This window comes from Ixodes scapularis, unplaced genomic scaffold, assembly GCF_016920785.2.
Source record: "Ixodes scapularis isolate PalLabHiFi unplaced genomic scaffold, ASM1692078v2 PGA_scaffold6__148_contigs__length_123643588, whole genome shotgun sequence".
Classification (NCBI taxonomy): domain Eukaryota; kingdom Metazoa; phylum Arthropoda; class Arachnida; order Ixodida; family Ixodidae; genus Ixodes; species Ixodes scapularis.
Genome location: NW_024609881.1, coordinates 15,836,683 through 15,863,005, shown reverse-complemented (window position 1 = coordinate 15,863,005; position 26,323 = coordinate 15,836,683). Strand labels below are relative to the sequence as shown.

The 26,323-nt window shown below is 45.8% G+C and overlaps 3 protein-coding genes across 6 annotated transcripts in view; 1 reads left to right on the top strand and 2 right to left on the bottom strand.

Annotated features, from left to right (window-relative positions):
- The window catches only part of LOC115327013 (zinc finger protein OZF), an 82,016-nt gene extending 80,825 nt beyond the window's left edge, over positions 1 to 1,191 (bottom strand). For 2 of the 4 annotated variants that reach the window (XR_005798519.2, XM_040214509.3), the window contains exon 1: positions 1,108 to 1,191. The gene's annotated coding sequence lies outside the window, so the exon portion shown is untranslated. The remainder of the gene's footprint in view (positions 1 to 1,107) is intronic. The other 2 variants (XM_040214510.3, XM_040502452.2) reach the window with 2 other exon arrangements.
- Positions 1,192 to 17,008: 15,817 nt separating this feature from the next.
- LOC121047313 lies at positions 17,009 to 19,476 on the top strand (the record flags this gene model as incomplete). The annotated part of the gene is made up of 3 exons (XM_040502453.2): positions 17,009 to 17,135; positions 17,618 to 17,780; positions 19,080 to 19,476. Coding segments are annotated over 3 exons (687 nt in total), but the record flags the coding sequence as incomplete, so codon positions are not given.
- Positions 19,477 to 21,353: 1,877 nt separating this feature from the next.
- Positions 21,354 to 23,181, bottom strand: LOC121047316. Its single transcript, XM_040502456.1, has 4 exons — positions 22,994 to 23,181; positions 22,176 to 22,289; positions 21,588 to 21,835; positions 21,354 to 21,457 (listed from the first exon to the last, which is right to left on the bottom strand). The coding sequence occupies exons 1-4, from the start codon at positions 23,179 to 23,181 to the stop codon at positions 21,354 to 21,356; spliced, it is 654 nt and encodes a 217-aa protein (XP_040358390.1).
- Between the last annotated feature and the right edge of the window lie 3,142 nt (positions 23,182 to 26,323).

Below are 26,323 nucleotides of genomic sequence, written 5' to 3'. Positions count from 1 at the left end.
CTTCGGACTGTTGCAAAAAAAGTACAGTTAATTATCGGACATATTTGCATAACCTGCACCATATCATTGATCGAGAGCTTGGTATTGTTACTCCAGCTTGGACGAAAAGGAACAATATTCTCTACTGGGCCCTAGGGCAGAACCGTCTGGAGCTGGACGGAACTCTACTGGGCCAGCTATCGTTAACGATGGAGTAACAACGGACATCAGAACTTCAGTTTGGGCGAGTTGGTTATTCATGATACTGCTTCACAGCGCACAAGATCAGACACACTGAAAAGAAATCTCACGCATACACAGGAAGAACACTCACGCCGCGCTGACTGACAACTCAAGTGAATTATGCATCATCTTCATCTTCCTTCACTCCGATGCAAATGGCAGTGAAACAAAAAAACCGATGATCATATGAAAAAGAGAAAGGAAAAAAACAGAAAAAGGAATAAAAACAAAATATAGAAGGAAGAAAAAAATATAGAAGGAAGAAAAAATAATGGATTCTCTGTACAGCGGTCGTTGCTACTGTGCTTGTGCTATATAGTTCAACTCTTTTTCCGTTAAGGCTAGCGATGGAGTACTAACACAAATTCCATCTAGCCTTACAATGTTAGCGGTTTCTACTATTTCTCGCGTCAGTTTGTTCCTACTCCGTCCCAGTATGGTGCATTTGTCCAGGAGGGGAGAACATCCACACTTTCTGCAGTGGATGCCTAAATGATCCGAGTTGGCATTTTTGGCGTTTATGTGATGCTCACGAAGTCGGTCATTTAGACAGCGACCCGTCTGTCCGATGTAACACTTTTGTAATAAGAGAAGGTGCCACGCGCTGGCGGCCTCTAGGGCAGCGCTCGGTCAGACGTTTTGCCAACACTCGAATAGGACGGTTGTCTTTCTTTTCGCCACCGGGGAAACCAGACAGGGTTCACTCGGCAAGACGGCTCCTCCGGCTCGGCCGTGGAACACCGGCACCTCCGTCCGATGAGTCTTTCGTAGTTTTAGCGCCCCGTAGGCGGAATAGTGCAATGCGCTTTATCTCCAAAGAGCCATCGATCCCTTTGACCGACGCGGTACTTCGCCGATCTTCTCTTTATCGAGATCGGCACTTACCGCTGGCTTGCACAGAGTCAAACCCAGTCCCTTCGTGTCGGCGCCTTCTTTTGCTCCTTGAAGTGCTTGAAATTTACCACAGAAGAAAGATCCCAACAAACGAAGCTGTCCAAAGACAGCGACAGAAAAAAAGCGCCCGAAATTGCAACAATGATTCGGCAGTGAATACAGTTACAAATATTTCCCTATTTTGGCATTTTATTTTGTTAACTAATTTGTAAACTTTATTTTCAATAGTATTATTTATTGTATTATCAGGTTTTTTTTTCAGTCTTAATTCGATTTCTTTCAAAACGGCGTTTAACGTAATGCTTACGCCAGGAGGGTTTTAATTCAGGAACGAAACCGAAACTAACTTATATTTTGTTTTTTTTTCTCAGCTAAAGAAATGGTTCGCGGAGACTATTTTTTGACATACGTGTCCGATCCAGAGACTTCCAAATGTTCTCTTAAAGACGGGGTCTTTCATACACCGTACAGACGAGTTCCTGAAGATTGGACAAGCTCCATCGCATCTGCAGTTTCTGTTGTTTCGTGATGAGGCGACATTTCACCTGGATGGGCAGGTGAACACACATCCGCACTGGACGCTCGACGAAGCTTTGCAGTCCCCGAAGGTAACAGTCTGGTGCGGAATCTGGCGAGAGGGCGTCGTTGGCCCCTTTTTCTTCAGTGACAACGTAACATGGAAGCGCCTACCTGATGCAGGAAGAGTTCCTTTCCGAGTTGGAAGCAACACATGCAGCGGAACGTATGCATCTTTATGCAGGATAATCCGTTACCCAACTGGTCGACGAGTGTAAGGCACTGGCTGGACAGCACCCTTCCAGGACGCTGGATGGGTCGAGAATCGCCGAACGTGCCGTGGGCGCGCCCCGATCACCAGACCGAAGTGTACTTTTCGTTTAGGGGTTTGTGTCCCAGGTGTACAAGGGCCGCATCCCCAGACTCGACGAAGCAGCGCATCGAGGCAGCGTTCGCTCTCATCATGGACGAGATGCGAGCTGGTGCATTCGGAATGAAGTACGTGACCAGGACTTGGCCTCTGCATTTGGCGCCTAGGAGGCCACGTCGAAGCCCTGGTTCCAACCTAATTAGAGCCGTATTGCCCTCCCTAGAACAGACCTGACAACAGCCTACGGAACAACTCACACCTTCCCGTCAAGTGTACGGTTTATTTCTTTTAATACCCTGACAAAGGTCCCTTTTAGGGCTATATGCTATCGTCGCGGGGCCTGGCCACTCTTGACCACGCTCTTGACGCGCCTGCTCTCCCGAGACTCTGAATGCCCATGCAAATTAGATTTTTTTTTTTGTATGTGCCCTCTTCTTTCCTCAGATATCGCTCGCTTTATTACCTTCATATTATACAGTCCGGTGTCGCGCACACAATCAGTAAAAGGCTCACGTCACAACAACAAAAATCCAGATCCAGCTGGTAAAGCAATGAAACATCTTCATGCACAATAAACAAATGCATTATACAAGTAAAAAGCTTAGCGATCTTAACCTGAGCTTAAAAAACAGTCCTATAACAATCTGGATTTGTGCCCAAACAGAGCGGAGCACGTGAGAAACGGTGCTGTGCCGCAAACCGCCAGACCGAAACCGAAACTAGGCATCTGTACATTTCATCGGCTGCTTCTCATGGACGGTCTCCTCTCCTAGGCACGAACAGTTTTTTACCTCTAGCTTTTTATTCCGGTAATGGTAAGTGTTGACATTTTGGCATCTTGCTCGAACGGCTGGGGCTATTTTTTGACAGAGTTGGAGCTCCCCGCAATGTCTAGTTTATTTTTGCGGAACGAAAAGCCGGTCGTAGCTCGAGCGACAGCTGGCCGATGTAGCGATTCTGCTCTGATCGTTTCCGAAGGACCCAGGTCAACATAACAGCCTTCTTCAATGGCAACGACGACGAATGCACAGCTGTGACACAACGAAAATGGAAAAGCAGCGAAACGCAATCGCGATCCTCTGGCGGGTGTGCGCTGAATCGACGGCGGCTACCGAAAAGCGCCCGCAGTGTGAAGTTGAACGTCGGTGGTCGCTTGTCGTGTCAGTCGCTCTCGCCACGCTCTCGCGACTGTCGCTAGTCGCCAGAGTGGCAGTCAGAGAATTGCAGAAGGGAGAGCAAAGGAAGAGTTTCGCGGGCATTGGCCTTGTATGTGTATGTCACCCTTAGGAAATTTTTCACCCATTTGTTTATTTACTCTTAAAGGGACACTGACACCCCCCCAAAAAAAAATTTTATTTTTTGCCAGGCGCTTCATTATGGTGTCGGAGGACTACCCAATTAATATTTTGCAACAGAGTAGCGTATTTTTTTAATAAAGCCAAAAGACGCAACTCCTCGAAACCGAAACCGAAACCCGACGGAGGTCGGAGAAGTGGAGAGAAGAGAGTGAGTGGCGGAAGTCACGTGGCTACACCCTACCGTGCGTTTTTTTTTTTTTTTTTCTCCTCTCCCGTAGCAGACGACAGGACATGCGGCGTGCGATCGGGCGTGCGGGAACTGCTCGCCGTGCGATATTTTGGCAGTTATGTTTGTTCCGCTCGTTGTTCTGTACTCCAAGATGAGTTGTTTTGTACATTGAGGAGTTGGACATGAGTAGTGAGTGCCCGTGGTGAATTTCCATGATCGGCTCCGAAAAGAATACACCCAAGATGTTGCGTGAAGAGCTGGCTCACATTTCCTGAATCCGAAAAAAAGTGGCATTGTGCGACAGAGTTTCCGAAAGATCAACGGGATCGGGACCAACGGCTGGCTGCAATTCCTGTAGAACATATACGGGCACCTCGGAAAGCGGACGTTACCTGATTTATATGCTCCTTGCATTTTGTGGAAAGTGATTACATTGAGCTCGCAGGTGTCAAAACGGAAATCCCATACGATTTAAATCAGCGAAGTATCGTGCACAACATTAGTTCGTTATTTTTTTGTTTGTTTCTTCAGTGATGATGGTAAAAAAATATATACATATGTAAACATCGAAAAATGTTTGAAGAAAAAAAATTAAGTTCCACGGGGGATCGAACTCGGTCCACCGCGTGTAAACCGGACGTCTTTCCCACTGAGCTACTGGCGCATCGCTCTTTTGCAGGATTTCTTTCCTTGGTAACAATTCAGCCGGTAAACTGTAAGTTGGAAAGTTTGCTGTCGATTTTTCTCTAGCAAAAGCACTCCTGGGTCGAAGTCGGGAAGCACCACGCTTTGGGGACATTCGCACCTAGTAAAGAAATCGTCCGCGTGCATATTGAACTCGAAGTAGACACGTCGTGCTTGACGTTTGCGCGAGCGATGTCTTCAGCCACGAGAAGGGATCGACGGCTCGGCGACGTCTTCGTGCAAATCGGCTTGGTGGCCGGGCGTGTCGTACGGGATGAATACCAATTCTTTTGATCAGTCCCAAATTTCTCTTTTAACGGTAGACAGAATTCGCCGGTACCGCGAACGACAGTTCTGAAATAGAGGTCCCACGCCTGTCGTCCGCTGCCATCGCCGTCCCCGCGAGTCCCACGATACGCGAAACGACGAACGCACAGAATGCTTCCGGTTGTCTGTGGAACTTTTTTTTTTCAATCAACGTATTTACAGCTTTTTAGAAGCCACAAAAAATGGGTTTCATATTTTTTTATATTTCTAATATTGAGTGTGTGCCTTCAGTGACCCACGACTTCGATTAAATTTGGTGGTCGCATCGATACCTTAGAAAACGGCCCGTGACCGCGAAAAAGAGAGTGAGCGAGACTCGAACCGGCCAGTTCTTGATCGGCGGTTTTCGGGCGGAAAGAAACCGAATTTCGAGCCGCAAATTCTGTTCTGGGTAGTTGAGCTCTCATATGTCACGTACAACTAAAAACCTCAGCGAGCATAAATACCCTGTCAGTGTCCCTTTAAAGACAAGAGGGCGCAAGTCGCCGCCCGATTCAAAGGCTTCAGCTCCAGCTGTGTTCATTGATCCATGACTCGTTTAAATGTTTTTATTATAGTCGGTTACAAGTCAAGAAGGTAGGAGAAGCTCCTCCCACAAGTGTGATGCGCCCGTTTCAAATCTCTCCGCAGTCGAAAGAAGAGTTCACTGGAAACACTCCTTGTTCCGCTTCAATGGATTCCAACTTGACTCCGATCCCACTTTTTAAGCGACCTTTGTATTCATCGGAGAGGGAACCGAGCCCCTGAAAGCAGCCTTTGTATCCATCGGGGGGGAAGCTAATCCCCGAAGGTCGTATTTGTTTCCGTCGGTGGGGGGAACTCTAATCTCCCTCTCGTGGCTTCCACAATGCTAAGTCAAAGTCGAAAGATAAAGCCAATATATACAGAAAGGCAAGACCCTCCTCGCGCGTTGTACGCGACGTCACGGAAACGGTGGGACGCTATTGGATGCAAAGGTGGCGGAGGGATATCCGATTCCCTTTGAGGGGCATTTGCCGCTACTTTCTTAACCTGTAACTGACTATACACCAACTCATGTTTACAAACAAACCGGGGCGCCCGGAGCGCCCCTAGCGGACGCCACCGGCGCCGCGCATGCGCGATGGGGGTGTGGGCAAAAAGCTCGCCGTCGCCCATAAACAAACCATCGAAATGCGATGTTGTCGGCGCTGGTGTGAGTCCCCGCGCTCTTTTTCGCGTTGGAATTGTTGATTCTACGTCCTCCTAACGATGTCTGACTACTTGAGCAGCGTCAGTGAAATTAACGAGGCTCGTTACACCGCAAAACTTCGCGTGATTAATCTGATATGCGGCGATTCATTCCGCGTGGACGCCGCAGAACGTACGCTAAAGCCTGATTCACATGATGAGATTTCGCTCGCAATTTTCAGTAGCGACGTCGCTCGGACTGCAAAAGCGTGAACCGTAGCTGAGATGGTCGACGTCGATACTGAAAATCGCAAGCAGAATCTAACCAAGTGAATCAGGCATAACAAGTCGGTGATGGCCAGTGGTAACAACGATCAACATCTTCTTGTATCTACTGTTTACGTCGAGCCTGCTTACCAACCTTCAAACTTAAGTCTTTTGAGGCCTGCACTTAATTCTTATCGCAAGTACCGGGCCCACGTTTGGTCTACGGGCCGGTGTCCTCTAAAAGAGCAGACGACAAGCAGAAACGTTTGAAAGAGCAGACGACAGTTCGAATGATCAGGCGACCGTTTGAACTTGAAGACGCACTGAACGTAGTTCGCAGGTGGTTCGTACAACTTGACGGTTTTCCGGCGTTCATCTTGGAACAAAACAAATAAATTTGATGGCCGTGAATCCGTGAATTTAACCCAAAATGCTTCCCGCCCAAGCAATCGTGGTCCGACGGCGTCTGGTTTTCCCTTTTCACTGGACATATCCGCGTTCTCGGACGAACCGAGCGCATGAAAACTGACCTTCAAACCTTTCTCGACACTCTTAGTACAGCCCCAGTCGCAGCATTTTGACGAGAAGGCAAATTTTTGTCTGGTTCCTTTCAACACAACGCAGGAATACACGTCTCAAATGGGCACTACCGCCCACAGCCCCGGACAGGAAGTGCGTCCGACGCGCCACCACCGCGCCGTGACGTAACAGAGATGAGTTCGTGTATAGCAACAACAACAATCGCAGCGCGTGAAAGACTTCTCTGCTCAACGAACAGGTACTGTTCCCAAGACTGAATTGTTAGGTGCGAGGCGATAGCGTTGAAATAAACTTCGCAAGTCCCTGCTTACGGCCGTCGATTCATGTAAGACTTCTTCAAAGTTGGCTTTTCGCACTTTTGCGAACGGAGACTGGCAGGTAAACGAGTAGTCGATCAAATGTAGCGATGCAGGCGATTTGGTTAATGATTACAAACTGGTAGCAGCACGCGAAAAATACAGAGACAAAGGGAGGAACGGACAGGACGAGTGCCGAACTTCAATTGAACGTTTAATGAAACGTAGTGTGTAGAGTTCCGTCCGATGGCACTCTTGTGGAACCTTCAAGTGCAGTCCGAAAGTCTTGGGTAAAGCGAATTGTCAAAACGAGTTTTTAAAATTTGAAAACTCGTTTTGACAATTCGCTTTCCAAGCTTTAGCGTATACTTAACACTAAAAAAAAGAAAGAAAGAAAGAAGTAGCGTAGCTTTGCAACTTGTCTGCCCCATACGCAGCCAAGGAGATTCGAAGGGTAGGAGGGGGCATGAGGTCAGCCGCGTATCCTCCACAAACCATGCTCCCTTGTCGCCTCGCCTCTTTCTCGTTTTCCTCCCTACCTTCCTCACTGATCGGGCCAACGTGACCACAGCACGTGACCGGCGCGTACTTGATGGTTGCTGGTGGTAGGGAGCGTGGTGCTGGTGGGTTTCGTTTATCAGTCATCGCAGCTAGAAACTGTGGCCCGTGCCCAGCCGACCGATTCCTTGCCTGCTGCGCTTCGTTATGTGCCCTTAGCTATAGGGTGTTTTCACTGACGTAATTTCGTCCACCATTTTGTTGTTGTGAGCTGTCTGGCGTCTGCCGAACTCGAGCATTCCAAGGGTTTACATGCCCCCTCAAATCCGTAGAGCACCGCTGACATCATCTCAACCGGTTACGATGTAATCCTTCAATGTAGTAAATTTGTCTGAAAAAATAAACTAACAACAAAATGGCGAATTGACGTCATGTGCGAACAACCTATAGAGTAAATGCATTCTGTTTTCTACAGACGGTTACCATTCTGAGAACGACAGTATTCAACTTGGAACGTCAGCGCTGTAATGATTGCCTGTTGGCGTGCTTTGTGTAATGCACCTTGCATCTGCGTGCATCAGCGCGGTGCATTCTTTTTATCTAGTGACCACTAATTAATACACTAGCCAAAGCAATAATAAATTATATACACCCATGATTCCATAACTATATTGATCCGACAGGTTGGACCAATACTTGGGCATTTTTACGGCGATAATTTCCGCGCCCGCACTCTCATCGCTCTCATCTTATATCACGCTACAATACGTTTGACTTTTCCTCTTCGTTGCGACCGCTATGCAGGCCGTCCACTGGGGCGTTTTATTGCGGTCGGGACAACTTGAACCACCACAAGTTGACTCGAGCTTGGGAGATGTTTTATTGACAATTGGAAGTGCGCGAAGTACACCACGCTCCACTTCGATGGGGTCCAGACACCGCCGCGACCAACGGCCGAAATCTATCATTTCCGCAGTCCGGCGACCGTTGGAAATCTAAGAGAATTGTTGATTGATTCCTATGATCGTTAAACTATGTGTGTGTAATACGCCAAGGGCTTACCGGTGAAAGGTAACCCCCGCTGAAGAAAAGTCGGTCCGATTGCGGCAGCCGACCGCACTGCAAGTGCCCATCCACTAGCCGGAGGAAATTAGCGTCCTGGCGACGCCAGGCTTTCGTTTTCTCCGTTGCGATTGCGGCGATTGCCTTGATCGTCCCGTGCTCCAGCAGCGGTGTGTCGTGTGCTCGTGATCCGCCTTGACCGCTTGCCTGCCTCACGTCTAGTCTTCGCCGTGATAAAACCTACTGGACGGAGCGCGCGCAACCCCTGCAAGGAATCCTTCTAGAATCAACCATCCATCTCGCACGTGACATGTCACTCGCACCAATTGTCTGAGGTCTCACGGTCATGTTGGCCAAACGATAGTTTAGTTTAAAATTTTTATGACTAGGCTTCACAAATATTGCAACCTACTCCCTCCTCGTATTCATTACTTCCTTGTATGCAGTGGACCCGCGTTCGATCCATAGTGTGTGCTTACTGTTTTTTATTTTTTATTCTCGAATATTTTTTGTTTTGTCGGGGCATTTGGTGATATTTACGACGTTTATTTTTTATGATTAACACTGAAAAAGCTAATGTTGTCGAGGAAACTTCACTTAACAAAATTGTATGGGACTCCATTTCCGGAGGTGCATGGGGGACAGCGGGGGCTAGGGTTGTCGGCTGGATGCTGCGAAGCGGCGTGTACGATGGGGCCAAGTGGGTTAACAGTTTTGTAATTAGCAGCCGCATATTGTCACCGCGAAGCGGCGTGAACGCAAGAAGGGCGGGTGGGATAACAAGCTCCCCAGTGATACACGTGCCGTGCGACTTTCTTTCAGACGGCACTTGTAGGCGCGAGTGGCGTGCCGTGGGACAGCACTGTAGACACAGCCTTAATGAAAATAAACACCGAGGTAAAGAACCGCACTGTCAGTGTCAACACATGCTCAAAAAAGTTATCTCTAGTTTAAATACAGCGATGTTTGACACAATTATCACCCACCTGTCCTATCTCGTAAGCTTCCAGCAATTCTCTCGCAGTTTTATCAGCTCCTTTGCCCAAAATCGTGATGGTGTCAAACTTTGGCCGACACGTGCATGTGACACAGTGTAGAGGAAGGTGTCCCCCAGTGGTAGACCGCAGTGAAAATGCATGTTCGCATGCTCAATCGTTCACAGATCGGCCAATCTCTTTCCGGCTGAAGCTTCGCTGCACATGCGCAGCGCCACTCCTCCCCCTGGCGGGGTGCACCCATACTTCTTTGCAGCACAAGGAGCAAACGACGCAAGAGGCTGGTGCGCATGTCGTGTTTGCCTCTCGCTTCATAAAGCAATGTACCGAATACAAAAGGTACTCAAATGCCACCGCATCATATTAAACAGATGGGTATCTGTCTCCTGGAAAGTTTTTTTGGTTCCTGGGAGGTAATTCAAGATAGATAGCCAGAAACATGAATTGGCCGCTGTGTTGAGGATAGGGTTAATTATTGTTTCTCTACCTTGTCACATAATTCACTTATGCAGCTATGCTTGCTTTTCACATACTTTTCATGAATATTTTTGGTACTTTTCGTAGATCACACACGAGAATGCAAGAGTTTTGTGTTGCTTTGGGGAGCCGTCAATTTAAGGGCGGACGGAGCTCGCGTGGGGCCCGCAATCTGACGCCAACGTTCTATGGAAAGTCCCAAACGTAATAGCTACGATGGTTCCTTATTGCTGTCGGCAAAATTAACCCGAATATGCAGTTGCCATTTTTTTTAAAACAACTTTAAAGTTGAGAACTAAGCTCACGTTGCTTACCCGCTAATTTTGTTCCCCAATGTCAACAAGAGAAAGCGAGTAAGCGGCAAAAGACTTGACGAAAAATTAGGCAGATAATCATAGCCCCTACTAGCGACGAGATGTTTGGTGGCTCCACCTTGCGGGCACCTTGCGAGCAGACAACGCGTTATGTCGAAGCACAGAGTGGCTATGTTAATTTGCTTCTATTCCGATAAAAAATGGGTTATTTATAAAAGAAAAATGTATGACGTTTTCGCGAGTGATCTTTTTAATGAATAACAATGCCTCGAGGTTGCTTTTTATATTAAAAGAACTTTAAAATGTTCAAAAACCAGCCTGGAACTTCACATCACAGATTGCACAGCGTGTGTCTGTATTCACAGTAGTGATGGGCCAAGCTTTTGCCAAATCCAAAGTTCGGTGCCGAATCTTGGGATTCGGCAAGGCCGAACGTTTTGCCAAACTTTTCTAAAGATTCGGCAAAAATACATTATTACCAGACTTAACGTTGAAATAGGCAACATGTAATGCTTATTGAGATAAGTTATTACTAAATAAGGTGATACTCTACAATATAATTGTATCGGTGTCGTTTTTGTGTGTTTACTGGCAATTTTAGTGACTCCTTGCAGAAGTAGCATGATTGGGTTGGGTAGAAGCAAGTTAATAGAGGCGAGCATAGCGCAATCACGAATCGTGCTACGAGAGTCGGTTTTGAGGCATTATTAGTGCAAGCCTGCATCTGTGTGTACATTGTTAAAATGAGGGCAATAACGCTGCTTTCTTGCTTTCTCTGAGACTCACCGTTCTGTGTGCGAAAACGAATGCAACAGTTGCTGAGCCTTCACCAGAAGAGATAATAATATTATTGTAAATATGTATGTTTTTCGATTTGAGTCACTTGACGTCAGCTTTGCATGAAAGTGTGCGTCCCATATTAGCAACGTCTCAATTTTAACCTTTAGAATGCCAGTTTCTGGTGTTAGGACCCACACAAACGATTAGGAAGGTAGGGACAGTTAGAAACGGTCGGATGTGCAACGTCGAGCATTATGGTTCTGTATTATAGTTTCGTGTATAGTTCTATGCAGATACAGGAAAATCGCGAAATAACGCTAATTGAAAAAGCAGTAATATTTTGTTTTGGCACACACTACTTCTTAGCCGAAAACAGAATTGTTATAATTGCGAGGAGTGCCTTAAAGTAATTGTCGGGCAATGTTTCAATTCCCTCATTGCACCACTGGAATTGTCCAATGAAAATTACGTCATCCAGAATGTACCGCATTTGTTACTTGCTCAGTGGACTGCGTAAATTACTTGTCGCTCTACTATTCTTGAGGCAGAAAATATTGAGGAGAACCACACTCGCTCACCAACGTAGTTACCATGTTGCCTGCTCACTCCATACCTCGCCGTAACCACTGGTTATATTACGCTGCACTATCGACAATTGTACGATAGTAACCGCACGACTGCACGGCGTCCATTTGCAATCCACGGCCCTGTCGCGTTCTCGCACGTGCACAGACACTTGCCGAATTTTTGCCGAATCTTTGCCAAACTTTCCTTCAAAAGTTCGGCACTTGCCAAACTTTGCCGAATCTGAACTTCGGCAGATTCGGTTCATCACTAATTCACAATGCCTCTGATTCTTTTTTTTTTTTTCTTTTTTTTTTCCGGATCTGTGGAGGCTGGTGTACAAAAAGGTTTTGCATTAACCAGAGTAAATGATGTGCTGTCTTAGCTGTTTACGCGCACAGTTGCGTTTTAGAAGCAACACAAACTTGTTTTAGCTACACTGAGCTTGCCAATTCGCGACTCCAGCGACCTATAGGGGGCGCCACCACCAAACAAACATGGCGGCTGAGTCCAGGTCGCGTCGGCTCGGCCGGGCCGCCTGAATGGGTGGCGCAATCAGTTTAACAATTATTCGTTTGTTGAATGCCCAATTTTATGGGTATTTGAACTGAGACAGTTAAGTTTAGCCGGTGCGCATAAACTTGCCGAGCATAGTTTTGTTTTGCCGGTGTTTTTTGTTCTTTTCATGTCAAACTTTCGCTGCGGAGACTTCGATCAAAACCGACACTATGGGCCCCGGAGAAACGGTAATAGACTCAAATTAGTTTTGATCATCTAAGGAAAGCGGCGAGGGCTACAAAATTGTTCCACCAAGAGTAATGTTTAGCTAACTCGCATGCCTCGATCATGCGACTTACCTGTCCGCGAAATTGAGCTTTTGTGCCTGTCCGCGTTTCAAGAAACAGCTGCAGTCGTGTGCTCGGTCAAGAACACAGGCTGCAGGAAAATTAAGAAAATTAAGCAAGCGCTTCTTGAGCCAAGGAGCATGTCAACTCGCTGGCACTTCACTAAGCAGCTGATACTCGTATTTCAATTCAGGTTTTAGTAGCAATCGAGAAGCCAATTTGATGAATATGCGGTTATATACTATATTACGTACTATGGTCCCACTAAAGCGATACTAGTATGTTCTTCGGGTTGAAATATAAACTTAGTTGACTAACTATTAGGGTGAACTGCTGAATAAAAGTATATTTGACAGACAGAGAGATACTACTTAAACTTAGCCAAATGGTTCTAGCCGGTAGAACGGAGACGAAAGCGGACAAGCTGAGGAAAGTTTTCATCGCAGATTCACTCAGACCTCTCTGCATTGAACTTGACTTCGAATCCTAAACAAATAAAATTAGTTTTTTTTTTGTGGCCGGTCAATTTGAGCAATGTAGACGTTTATTGCTGCTGGATTCGACAGGGGTTATAAGTATTGGAGGCGCGATAGATCCTAATGACGTGACAGCTTCTATCTTTGCGAGACGCGTCCCCCACCTTTTGAAAGCAGATAATTTCCCTCATTAATCATATGCAGCGAGCAGGTTTTCTGAATCAAGTAATTGCGAAATTAGCCCAACTCCTTCAATGTGGTCTTTTTCGGCGAAAAGCCGCCAAGATGAATAGCCAACGCACCGGCCGGCGTTAGGGGCTCAAATTAACCTGAAGCTAATCGAGTACAACCAAACTCAAGGAAAGCAGCTATCGAACCTTCCCATTCACTTGACTGCAACATTGGTGTCCCCTCCAGTGAAACACTTCGTCTGTCGACCTCAGTCTACTGTTCTACATCCTTATAAAGAAACTGCTCATCAGTTACCAAGCAGTCGTCACTTTGATTGCGATTAGAGACAGACGAGAAATCAAAACGTTTTTCCGTGATTCCTCCCCATGCAATAAATTGAAAGCACGCGATCGTGTGTTGTGGAATAAACGGGCTTTCAAACACGTGATGGAAAGAAACAATCTACTGAGGCTTCACCACACTAATGAACACTCAGGCAAACTTAAGAAATTTTCGGACCTTCGTCAAACTACATTAACCGCCGCCGCGCCGACAGCTCGCGTCAGCGAAAGCCATCAGAGACGCGGCGGGGCGCGGAGCGACCTGGACCGGCTGGTTCCCGGTTTTCCCGCTTGGCGGCGTCCGTTTTGCTGGAGTCGCGAATACTGACGCTTCTATCCAAGTGTAACTTGGCAGTTGCTAACGACCAAATGCTCGTCGGCAACTGATGCCTGGCTCCTCCTGCATCGAATGCTTGGCAGAGAAGTTTGTCACATCGCGATTCCTGCTCGAAAGAAAAGCAAACATTTTCATGAATTCTTGAATAGTCGGACATGGCCCCGGCGAATTCAGGCGATTGATTCATTTGTTCTATTCAATTTTTACTAAGACTTGTTTACAAATATAGAATCGCTTGCTGAGAAGCGCATCACGCATAATGCGCATTTGAGTCAGCAAATTTAAACACACGAACGCAGGTAATGCATAGCAGGTGTACGCCTCATTGTTTGGGACGCTGAAGTGTCACCGACTTACTCGATTTAAGACACTGATTACGATGGGGTCTCGCACGTTTTGTGTCGACCGGGTGAATAAGCAGGAGTTTAATTCAAACGACTCTGGAAGTCAGGAGCCAATTGATCCTGCCAGTTGTTCTGAGGAAATGTTTGTTTGTGGCTTACAGAATTAAAAAAAAAAAAAAAAAAGGAATCAACTTGGAACTAATAAGACGCCAGCATTCCCAGAACACATTGGTACCAACAGGATACACGGAGTCGCTTTCACTGAAGTGTTTACTACACACGCGAGAGGTCCTCGAATTTCGCTTTCCTGTTTTCATATTGATAAGGCGTTCTTTTCTGAGTTTTATTTTCTCCAAATCACAAAAAAATAAAAAAAAAATAAAAAAAAGCTTTATTCGCAGCGGTATAGGTTGCAGTGGGGTAAAGCGCAGGATATTCTATTTTCATCGTCCTGCTTTTTGTACTGGTTTAGAAAACAGCACACCACCAGCCGAGCACTTTGACACCACAGCCCCAAAAGTGTTTGTTAGCACGTCTACGTGTGCCATGGATTCAAGCTTTGGTAAAATGTCCTACTACAAATATCACTGTACCCAATAAACACGACCCGTGAAACAGGCTTCGCCGCACGTTACCCAAACAGCGCACGAAGCGACCTGACGTGCGGAGGGATCCAATTGATCTGCGCGGTTGGTTCTATCTAGTTTTTCTATTTAATAAAATGTTGTAGTTAGCCCACAACAGGTATAATTACCTTCCAAGGGACTCTCAAAACTGTACACTAGAACATCCCTGGGTCGACCAATTGGAGCGTGTTGGCAATGTTAGATGTTCTTAATGTAATAGCTACGATGGTTGTCAGTGGCTGTCGACAAAATAAATCCGATTATGCAGTTACTATTTCCTAAACAACTTTAGATTTGAGAACCCAGCTCACTTTGCTTTCCTACCAATTTTGCGTTTTCATGATTTACTGGAGGCTGGATCGAGAAAACTAGAAGCATCAACCGTGGAAGAGACAGAGAAATCTCTCTTCCACGGTTGATATTTTTAGTTTTTTCGGCCCGGTCTCGGGCAATTCATCCAAATATTTGATATACACCCCAGCTTGCCAGCGCTCTCCCAGTAATTTCTATCAATTTCGTTCCCCGATGCTTACAAGAGAAGGCGAGTAAGCAGCGAAAGACACGAGGGCAGATGAGGCAGATAATCATAGCCCATATTGTGCCCTGACTTGAGCGCATAGTCGAAAAGAGATTTACACTGACGGCTACACTTTATGTTTTTGTTTATATATTGTTAAAAGGATGCGGTTAACCTACAACAGGCATAATTACTTTCCAATGAATTCTAGAACATTAGACCCTAGGACATTCCTTGGTCGACCAGTAAGAGTGTGTTGGCAAGGTTAGATGTAAAAATTCAAAGCAACATAACAAGGGCAGGGCACATCAAATGCCAACACCGAAACATTCAGGGCTGAAATTTAAAATTGAATAAATTTTTCTGCCGGAGAGAGTGAATATTGACATTCCTTTCGTGGCACAAAGACTCGAGATAATCAAATTTAATTGTACCTAAACGACAAACAAAACAAAGTCACACAAAAAATATTATTAGTGATGAACCGTAACAGTGTTCAAAATTACCTTTCTGCTGTCACATAAAAAATGAGTTGAAAAAAGGCGATGCTTTACAACGCAAATGTAAGTCGATTGGAGATCACACTCTTCATTAATAAAATTATAAGTGAATTACTAACGCACATACATGTATTGCGATTCTACCACTTTGGCGGCAGTGCCAGATTTGTGCAAACACAGCAAAGAGTCTCAGCGTATATTAAGTTTTTTTATTTTATTTTTATTTTGTTGTTTGACTCGCTTAAAATACCTGGGAACAGATGAGCGGTGGCGATATTGACGTCACGTTTCGTTTTTTTTTTTATTAGAACTTAACCGAATGATCAGTTCTTCAACCGATAGGAAGCCTCAACGCGGTGCTCGCCATTGCAACTGGCAGAGCGATGGGACAAGTGAACGGCTAACTAAGGCGAAATTGTGCCACGGCAGTGCGCCACTGGTATCGCTCCAGCGTGCCCCCTGGCCCAGCCGAACGGTCCCATACTGCGGGTCTATTGTATCCCGCAAGTCAGCGGGATACAGTAGACCGCCCCAACGCGCACTCAACATACTTATTGCTATGATTTACCGCATATTTGTTGCCTCTCCCACCTCTGTCAGCCACTCTGGGGCATAGTTGCAAGATCTTACTAGGCGCTGAAAAGACAAACGGAAAATTGGGCTCTGTCTGGAGCCTGAAATCGTAGGACGTGAGGGGGAGCGGGTCCTTATGCTACTCGAGGTACATATAGGCTTTCCAGCTTTGTCCCAAATCGGAGCCTGTAGGACATGAGCGGGAATGGGTCCTTAATGCCACTTAACTCTGCCGCCTTTGTTCGTGGGTGGGGCCCAGAGAACCTACGCCTAACACAGATAACGAACGTGCGACTAAGAGCTTCCATAAGTGTTAACTGTGCGGTCAAAAAAAGTTTATTCTAGGGCCTTGCAGAAGGCGAGGTCAATCCTTTGTTGAGATGCGAACCTCTCTGAGTATTAGCGGTTGAAGTCTCCGGTGAACAAAGAAAAGCTCGACCAGCGATTAAACTTCATTGTCGTCGTTCCAACTAAAGGCCCTGTTATACTCCGACGTAACGCGTGCGCGCGCGCGAGCGCGTCACAGCGACGTCACGTCGGCGAAAACCCGACGCTCTACACTCCGGCGTCGTGGCGTAACCGACGCGACCGGCGTCGTTCGACGCCGTCTGACCGCCTCGACGCCAAAATGGAGCATGCCGTATTCCGCGCCGGACGCGCCGGCGACGCCGGACCAGGATGCATCACGCGCTGGCTCCCGGCAGCCCTCGCGCGGGCAGCGCGGCGAATACGAGCAATAGCAGACGACGGGAGGACTTCATGTGGCGCCATGTTCGAAGAATCCGACTCGGTCGTGGAGAAGCTCATCGAGGGAGTTCGTCTTCACCCATGTGTTTACGACACGAGGAAGCTCGAATACCGCGACACGGCCAGGAAAGACAATGGTTGGGAGGCCATCCGGGAGCTGTGCGGTCTCCCCACAGGTAAGCTATTTCGTTGCTCCGCACATCGCGTCTGTGCTTATCGCAGTGCTGTGTTCCGCTGCTGCAGCAGACGCGATCATGTTTTGTAATTTGCTTGAAAGGTGAAACTTTATATAAAAACCCTTCACTGACCTTTCGTGGTGAACGTAGCGGTCGCGGTCGGATAAAAAGAGAGAGCGGATACGCAACGGAGTTTCTTATTGGCTAGGGATAATCCGTCGTGGTAGTTGAGGGGTGGGGGAGAGCGAGCAGCGGCTTTGCACGATCCACTTGTGCTTATATAGATTGTAAAAAAAAAAAGAAAAAAAAACAATGCAATGTGCTTTAAAGAAAAGGTGTAGAGATGAAGAGAAGCGTGCGCGTATGAGGCGGCTGGTGAACGGCGAGCGGGCCCGGCTTGGACGTGCGCCAACTGTGCTTTCGCACCTTAGTGGAGCTTTTGACAGATTGCCCAAAACCAGAGAATTTGTTTTTATTTTCAGTTGGAGACTGCCAAAAACTGTGGAAGAGGCTGCGTGACCGCTTCACGCGTGAAACCAGGGCCCTAGAACTCACGAAGCGAAGCGGCAGCGGGTTCGTCGCCAGGCACACCTGGGAATTCATGCAGGCCATGGAATTTTATAAAAACTGTGGCCGTCCTAAAAAGTGAGATTTTGAACCATTGTCGAGCGTGGTATGAGGAATTTAAGCGTTGAAACAGACTCGTGTCGTAGATTGAGTTACACATTTTGGTCACAATCCTGTTCTCGGGAATTATAGATACAGGCCTGACGAGAGTTACGGAACCGTCAGTGAAATCGCAAAAACGTACTAGAATGCCGCTTTATTTCTTTCGATCGAACACTGGGGGCATAGCAGCAGTAGCGAACGTCCGACACCAATGACCTCTTGGATGGAATAGTGGATGGAATTCTTTAATCACGTTGGACGCAGCCGCGTCTGTGTACAACGCGGCTGAGACAGGCAGGCTTTGCATTGAGCGAGCCCCCCGCACTGCTGAGAGTTTTTTTCGAGTGTGTAAAGAAGATAAATAAAAGAAACGGTCCGCCTTCATTGCCTTCTTCATATGTTCGCCGGTATCGCCACACAACCAAAATAGCGAACAAAACAATTAGGTGAAAATACTTCCCATGGCTTCAAGCAAGCTTGGCACGCTGTGCAGAAGAATGCATAGCATTGTGCGTTAATTGATGAACACGTTTAATGCTGGTTAGTATTTATCCCCGATTAATTGGTCAGAAGTCAACCTTCCTGGTAATTTACACATGTGAAACCTCGTATCTCCCAATTGAGGGATATGGTCGGATGTTCTGCAGAAATACTTCACTTGTACTTTAAAATGCGGACAGACCACCGTCATGAAAATGTTTATATGCGTTTGTTTCTTCCCTTCCCTCACACACAAAAACAAACAAATAAAATGGCGTCGATAGGCGCAATATTTTTGTTTATTGTGCTTGCTTTATTTAGTGCGGTACAGCGTAGCTCTAATTTTACAGTGATTCAGAAATAAAACTTATACCAGTGAAAAAGCAGTGAGTGCGCAGGCAAGCTGGTGGATGTTGATCATAATGTAGAAAAACCCGAGACTGTTGTAAAAGCAGGGAAACGGTGTCGAAGAGAAAAGACAGGGGAAGAGAACGTCTTATACCAGTGTCAGACGGCGTTCTAAAGATCCTTTTCAGTAAGCTCCTGTATAAAATCGGAAAACCAGCGCACGCCGTAGGGTACGGGCGCACTCAACATCGTGAGCAGATTGGCCGATTTTATAAAGGAGCTTAGTTTAAAAGGACCTTTAGAACGTCGTCTGACACGGGGATTACTAACCTGATAAACATATTAAGACATTTTTTATTCCTTTCGAAATATCAAATATATGTGAAGCATTTTGCTCATGTGATAATGGTTTTGCTTGCTAAGTGGATTATGTTTCTGTTCCTGTAGAACGGCGTGCAACCTGGACACAAGACCACTAGCAATGGACGCCGACGGGGATGTCGCGGCAGAAGACCTTTTTCATTTGATCCAGAGTGGCGCACCGTCGCCTTCTGAGGACAACTGCACTGATTTGGAGCAGATGGAAGTGGGCCAATCACAGCTAAATAATGATGGTGATGAGCCCGCTCTGCGTGCAACGACGGGGGCGTCGTCAGGCGCTCCGAAAAAGCGTAAAAAAAGTGGCGAATTTGAGCAGCAGCTGCTCTACCAGCTGGACAAGAAAATGACGGAAAATGAGGCTTTTGGCATGTCCATTGGTATGAGCCTGGACAGGTTGTTTAGGCCTGACGCAGCAAAGTGCAAGGCACGAATAATGGACATCATTGCAGAATATGACAACTAATTAGTTGACAAATGCTGCAATTACTTCCGTTACTGTATGTTTTTATAACAAAGCAAGAGGCTGCTGCTGTTTTTTTTTATTTTTTATGCTTCTACTTGGAGTGACGTGACTCAAACTCCAATAAAATAATTTTATGAACAAGGTATTAAAAAAAAAAAAAAGATCCGTGCGTAATACTTTTAGCGCCCGACTCCTTGTGACACACAAGTCGAAACACCACTATAAAAAGTAAAAACACGAGTCATTGACTTTTAGTCCTACTAGACTTAATAAAATGTCTGCCTAAGCACAAAAACTTAGGTGGGAAGGCAACTTTTTGCCACAAATGCCTCAGAACAGTGAATAAAGCAACACACAATCCGATGCGAAATAATTCTTTAAAAAAGCAACACAGATAGCACAGAGTGAAAGGCAAGGTAATTTTTTTATATGTAATAAGTTCTCACAGTCTCGTGATGTCTATCAAAGGTAATACAGATGATCAATTGCTTCTGCAGACTGACCCACAAACAGCACCAAAAGCCGGCAACATCTCACAGACTTGTGTTTCAAATGGCTGGCATCGAAGCAATGGCTAGCTAAAATAATTGATTCTGGGTTACTAAACTTACAAGGAAACATGTTTATTGCCCGGATAGGCCCGGCATGTCTTAAAATAAATTCTCGTCGAAACAATAAATAGAAAAAAAATAATCGCGCCCACTATTTACGTGGCGATGTGTAATTCTTGTTTTGATGGCGGCGATGGTAAAACTATACCGTATTACAACGATGATGATTAAGATGGTGCTCTATTTCCGACTCTGCTCCCTCGTCTCACGTCTTCCCGGAGCGCGGGGAAAAAAGAAACTCTTCGGAGTAATGGCGTATATAGAGTACACTCCTAATCATCATTGTAAGGGAATAGTTTCTGTAGAGATAGAGGAAAAAATGCGCCTTGCGGCATACATATGTGGCAAAGAACATTTTTTTCAACGACTATTTATTTTGAGACATGCCTGTAGTATCCAGGCAGTAAAAATTGTGTTTTATAAATTTATTGTTTTTTAAGGAAAGGAAGAACGTTATATAGAAGTCATGCAGCGCCTTCATTTTAGGCTAGAAGAGAACTGGCTGACATAGAATGTCTTTTACCATTTAACCACTGCAGCAGGAAAAATGCATGCGAAAACAATAAACAAATCAGGTTCAAGAATGAACACATCCAGCACAAACAAATAAGGCTGACACAAGTAGCCAAGCAAAAAAATGTGGACGCGCACAAGCCGCTCTCAAATTGTTAACAAGACTGGCAGATGCAAAATATAACACAATTTTCCACTTGCCTGCTCTAGACTGCTCTATCTGGGCATATGCCCAGATAGAGCAGTCTAGAGCAGGCAAGTGGAAAATTGTGTTATATTCTGTTTGCGAAGAAAAGTGCTAACACAGGTTCACGTATTAGCTGCGCCTAACAAGTTCCAGCTGCCATGGCAGGGAGCCTTCTTCAGACATGAAATAATCTGAGATCTCATCTCTCATGTCTACGGCTGCTTGAGCAGGGCGCTTGCCGGCCGCTGCAGTGCAAGTGCCAATTTGCGACACTGTCTGTCTCCACTGACCTTCCTGCACCGCCCGCCCCTGTGGCCTGTCGCCATAATCATTTGGACAGTATGCGCTATCAGACATAAGAAAGTTATGCAAACATACTGCTGCCTTTATCATATCAGTGACAAGCTCGACGTCACCTTCGACAGTTCCAAGAAACACACGCCACCTGGAGACTAAAATGCCAAAAGCGTTTTCGACACATCGGCGCGCCCTGGAAAGACGGTAATTGAAAACCTTTTTGTTGTCATCGAGACTCCTTCCTGGGTACGGGCGCATTAAGTACGTGCTCAATGGAAAAGCAGCGTCGCCGAGTAAACAGACGGGCCACCTAGACACACCCGAGGGCAGCCCGAGAGTGTTGGCTTCAAAGTGACGTCTGATGGCACTTTCCCTGAAGAAAGAGCCATCTGACATGCGTCCCTGTGCCCCTACATCTACTAGAGTAAACCTGTAGTTGGCGTCTGCGACAGCGAGCAGGAGCAAGGAATAAAACCCTTTATAATTATCACAATCTGACCCACTGTTGTCTGGGCACTTAATAGAAAAGTGCTTCCCGTCAATGCTACCGATGGCATTCGGGAAATTCCACTTCGCACAAAACTCCTGCCGTATTCTTTCCCACTTCAACGTGGTAGGCTTTTCCAGTACCACAGGAGACAGACAGTCCCAGATGGCCGGCAAGGTTTCTCTCAGAATCCCAGAGACTGTCGAGGCGTGCATTCTGTAGCTCATGGCCAAATCCTGCATTGATCCTCCGGTAGCCAGGAATCTAGAAAAAATTATATTCACATATTAACCTCAACCTGACGTGCTTTTGCGATGCAGGATTTTGTGATAGAAGTGTGGTATGTTCTATAAAACTGTGTTGAAAACAGATTTGTTATTGTTATGAAGCCAGTGAAGCTGTAAAATATTTTTCTACCATACTGTTGAATGTGAAGGTGATACATTAACAGCCGGAGAAGGGCTTGTGGGAGGACTTTTGGTATCCCCTCAGGTTTATTCGCAAGGGAATGAACAGTGATCAGTGTACAGTATTACACAATATATATATATAAAGGATTGCAAACATAATAATTGTGTTAGAAAGACGAACAGATCCTATTTACCTCAACGTAACTGCGAGCCTTTCTCCAGGGGAGATTGGCCTCCTGTGGGTTGGTGCGTGGAGGATTCGGTGATACACAAAGCTCAACAGTCGATCAAATGATGCCTTGGTCATCCTGCATGAACACAATGACACAGTGACCCAACATGAACAGGTATTCCTCAGCAGAAGTTTTCAAAATCTACACTTTGAAATAAAGCTTTAGGCATCATACCAGCCTAAGCACGTCATAATGGAGTTTCCTCCTATTGTTATGTTTTATATGGAAGCGACGGGAAGTTCCCAGGATGGCTGTTTGATTGAGCTTGGCAGCTTACACTGCTACTATAAACAACCCTAATATATTTTTACAAGAAACAAACCTGCCCATTCTGCTGAATTTCAAAGTTGCAAGCTCGTGACACTGGTGAAGGCACTCTTGTAAGCCACTTCACTACAACGAAACGGCTCTCGACACTGTCCCTTGAACACAATTGTTGGCTGCTGCCATATAAGGGGGAGCAACCGATATCAGCCCGGATTTGCCAACGGAACGTCTAGCTTATGAAGCTTGGCTTCATCAGCTATATGTTCCGTCTCGGCTTGCCCTCATGAGCTTTGAACGGAACGTCTAGCTTCATCAGCTAGAGCTAGACGTTCCGTCCCACCTTGCCTTCATCAGCTTTACAAAAATAATACTGCAAACAACGCGCAGTATTTTTCGCGTCGGGAAGCTTGCGCTCCCAAACAGTACGCCCCAAGCTCGATCATTTTTTAATACTTTTATGACACCGAAATTGCCGTAAGTTCAATATCCCTTTTGAGCGTGCATTCAGTTACCTGAAATACTTGAAGTGGTATTCGGGGTCCCTCTCTCGCAGCTCCTGGACGAGGCGGTGGTATTCCCCGTAGACCGTGCGCTTGTCAAAGATTTGCCGTATGTACATTGACCGCCTACGCTTGCGGCGCAGGCGGTGCACCAACAGTGCAAGCGCGAGTTTTCGTCGGGCAAGGTACGTCCACGCCATCGCTCGAACTTGGCGCTCAAGAAGCGCGAGAATTCTCGTCTGCTATTCAAAATGAAAAGGAACCGGAAATGGCGCACTCTCGCAGGAAGCGCACCCTCGTAGCCAGATTGTGCGCATGCGCCGCGCTGGCGACCCACCGACGCGCGCCGCGGGAGTCGCCAGGGCCGCCGGAGTATAGAGAGGTCGAATTTTTGACGCGCGCGGCGTGACCGACGTGACGTAGCCGACTTCGGCCAGCGTTCGCCTGCGCGCGCGTTACGTCGGAGTATAACAGAGCCTTAACGAAGGAAAAACGATGGGACAGCTAAGTATGTCACTGTGGGTCCGTTCTTGGACCTCTACTCTTTTCAATATATATTAATGACTCGCATTTGGCGCTTTCTTCAATCAAACTCTTTGCTGATGACTGTTCTAGTTATGAAGTAATACCTAATTACTGACTCACAAAAACTACAACATGACCTAGATTCCATACTACACTGGTGTTAACTCTGGTCAATGGAGCTCAATATTAACAAATGTAAAATAAAGTGTATTACATGTAAAACCAACTTCAATTTTGGTGAATGTATTAATTACACAGCCCTAGAACTTGTAAACTCATACAAGTATCGGGGCATGATTTTAAGTGCTGACCTTTGTTGGAAACTTCATATTAACTACGCGACTAACAACGCCAGTCGAATGCTTGGTTTTCTCAAACATAACTTTTATCTCACCCATTATCATTAAAACTACTCCTTTATAAAACACTAGTTAGGTCCAAGCTGGAGTATGCAGCTTCCATCTGGGATTCCTTTACCCTTTACCTCCTTGATTCACTCGAGGGTATTCGGAACAGAGCTGCACACTTCATAATAGCCAATTTTAAATGCACCGCAAGAGCAACATCAAGGAAAGATAGTTTGTTACTCCCGAGCCTCGCACATCGTCGCATAGTCTCTCGTATTTGTCGTTTTCAAAGAATCTATCACCATATTTCTTAGCTTAAATCACAACTAATCATTACCCCCCACTCTGTTTCAGCACGCCATGATTATCGTCACCAAGTCGGTGTCCCATCTTGCCACCGTCACATTTATTATGACTCTTATGCCCAGAACTTCCAAAGTCTGGGACCGCTTACCTGCATTGCTCACATCAATTAATGACCTCACACTTTTTTGTGCATCTATTGCCAATTTCATGTTACCCATTCTCTAAGTATTGTATATTTTGTTCCATTCGTATTATTATTGATATTGTTCTCACTACCCTCTGTAATGCCTTGTGCCCTAAAAGTAAAAAGAAATTAATAATAAATTAGTGATAAAAGTGCTGCACCAATTGTGCTATGAGCAAACGTCTGCTGCATCTTGTTGCAAACTACCATTTTTGCCAAGAATTGCGTCACATCTGCGCCAAGATAGGCTTAAACCAAAAAAAAAAAAAAATTTTTATTATTGATTGTCCCTAATATTCGGAAAAGTAGAAGGAAAGGAGAAGTGTACAATTACAACTTTCACAGCATTTCAAGTCAGCGTATAGTTTGTTTCATCTTAGGTCAGAGCACAGTCGAAAGATCGAAAAGATTGGTTTAGCTGACGAAAAAATGCAAACAAGGAGATGACAAATGCCATGATGTCGCGCTTTGGTGTTGCTAATCAACCGGCCGTTGATGCTGGGCATCAACCGCTCTGGCTGGTTGATCGCCGACATTGTTTAAATTTCCAGACGCTGTTGTCTATGTCGGGAACTGAGAGTTCCGAGAAAACTTTGCAAAACAGAAGGATTGCCGATTGCGTCTACTGTGAGAAACAACCAGGGTCTTGCACTCCTGATGAGATCACTCGATAATCATATTTGCCGAATGCCTTTCGTTCTGTGGATGCAAAGTACCGTGGCACTTGCGTCGTGTGCGGCAACCTTTACTCCCTCTCACCGGCATGCACGCAACGAGCTTCACCGCTTTGCACCGAAGTGTTAGGAGCAGCGGCTGACCTGGGGGAGCACTTGGCTTAGTGCGATAGGCACGCAAATTATGCTCAGGATTGTTACAGGTCAACCTTTTTTGTCCTCATCTTAAATTAATCTCTAATGACAAAAAAAAAAAAAAAATCAGGAGTGAAAGGGGGAGAGAAAAAACCGGCCTAGATATATATTTGAATAAATAAGGTAGTCGCGGTAGTTTCTGTGCAGCTGTCGATCGAAAGAGCAGCCAACTTCGACGTAACTCTGGTTTCTACGCCACTAAAGAGCAGTGTCACCTTTAAAGTGCAAGTGTAGGCATTTATATTATATATGGGCAGTTGTTTTTCCAGTGTATGATATTAAAATCTTGAGTTTGACAGGTTCATTGTACGTAGACGCATTTATATTGGTAGACGTGTTAGCGGATATGCTGGTTCTTCCTGGAATTTTACAGAAATATTTACAGGCTAAGGAAACTACCCAGTGTAAAATGGAGAGGAGAGAGAGGATTTATTCCAATGAAGTATTGCGTTATGATTCACTTTTCAGCCATTTTTAATACCCATTGTAAATGAAACCTATTCTGACTAGAGCCTTATTTAAGAGGACTGTGTACCCTTTCTAATCACAAACAATAAGTAATATGCTTGAATATCAGAGAGGACCTCTTGACCACCATTCTAAATGAACTGATGTAGTGATGCCATCACTTTTTCATTCTCAAGTGACGTGGCGTCTGCTCCAAAAGCATCAGTGGCTGCTCCAAACCAATATTTTGCCTGCTACAGAACCTGCTACAAAAAAGTCAAATACTGCTTTCATCACTGATGGTGGCAGACCTTTCTAGAGTCGCCTTTAGACATCATGCAATGCCCCCCTTAACTAGCTTCAGGTGACCAGAATCAAAAGGCAAGAGTCCCTTCTTAGTGCGAGAAAGATAGAGTCAACACACATGGCCCTCAGTGAACTTCAATTCGAGGTCAAGAAACGGCAAGAATATGCCGTCTTGGTGTTTGTGTGTAGACTTTAGTCACCCTGATAGCCACATCCCACTAGAGCGACAAACAGCAAGAAGCGACATACGATAACGAGCGACAGGCGACACCGACAGACAGCCTGTTCGTTGGAGTCTGCCGTCCCACCTGGCAGACACGATGCAGAACACGGGGACAAGGAAACTTGTTTCCTAGTG

Coding starts and splice junctions, on each gene's coding strand:
- LOC121047316 (XM_040502456.1), bottom strand. CDS start 23,181: ATGGCGTGGACGTACCTTGCCCGACGAAAACTCGCGCTTGCACTGTTG. Junction 22,290..22,993: donor TACCACTTCAAGTATTTCAG/GTAACTGAATGC, acceptor GTGTTCATGCAG/GATGACCAAGGCATCATTTG. Junction 21,458..21,587: donor TATTAAGTGCCCAGACAACA/GTGGGTCAGATT, acceptor CTCTTTCTTCAG/GGAAAGTGCCATCAGACGTC.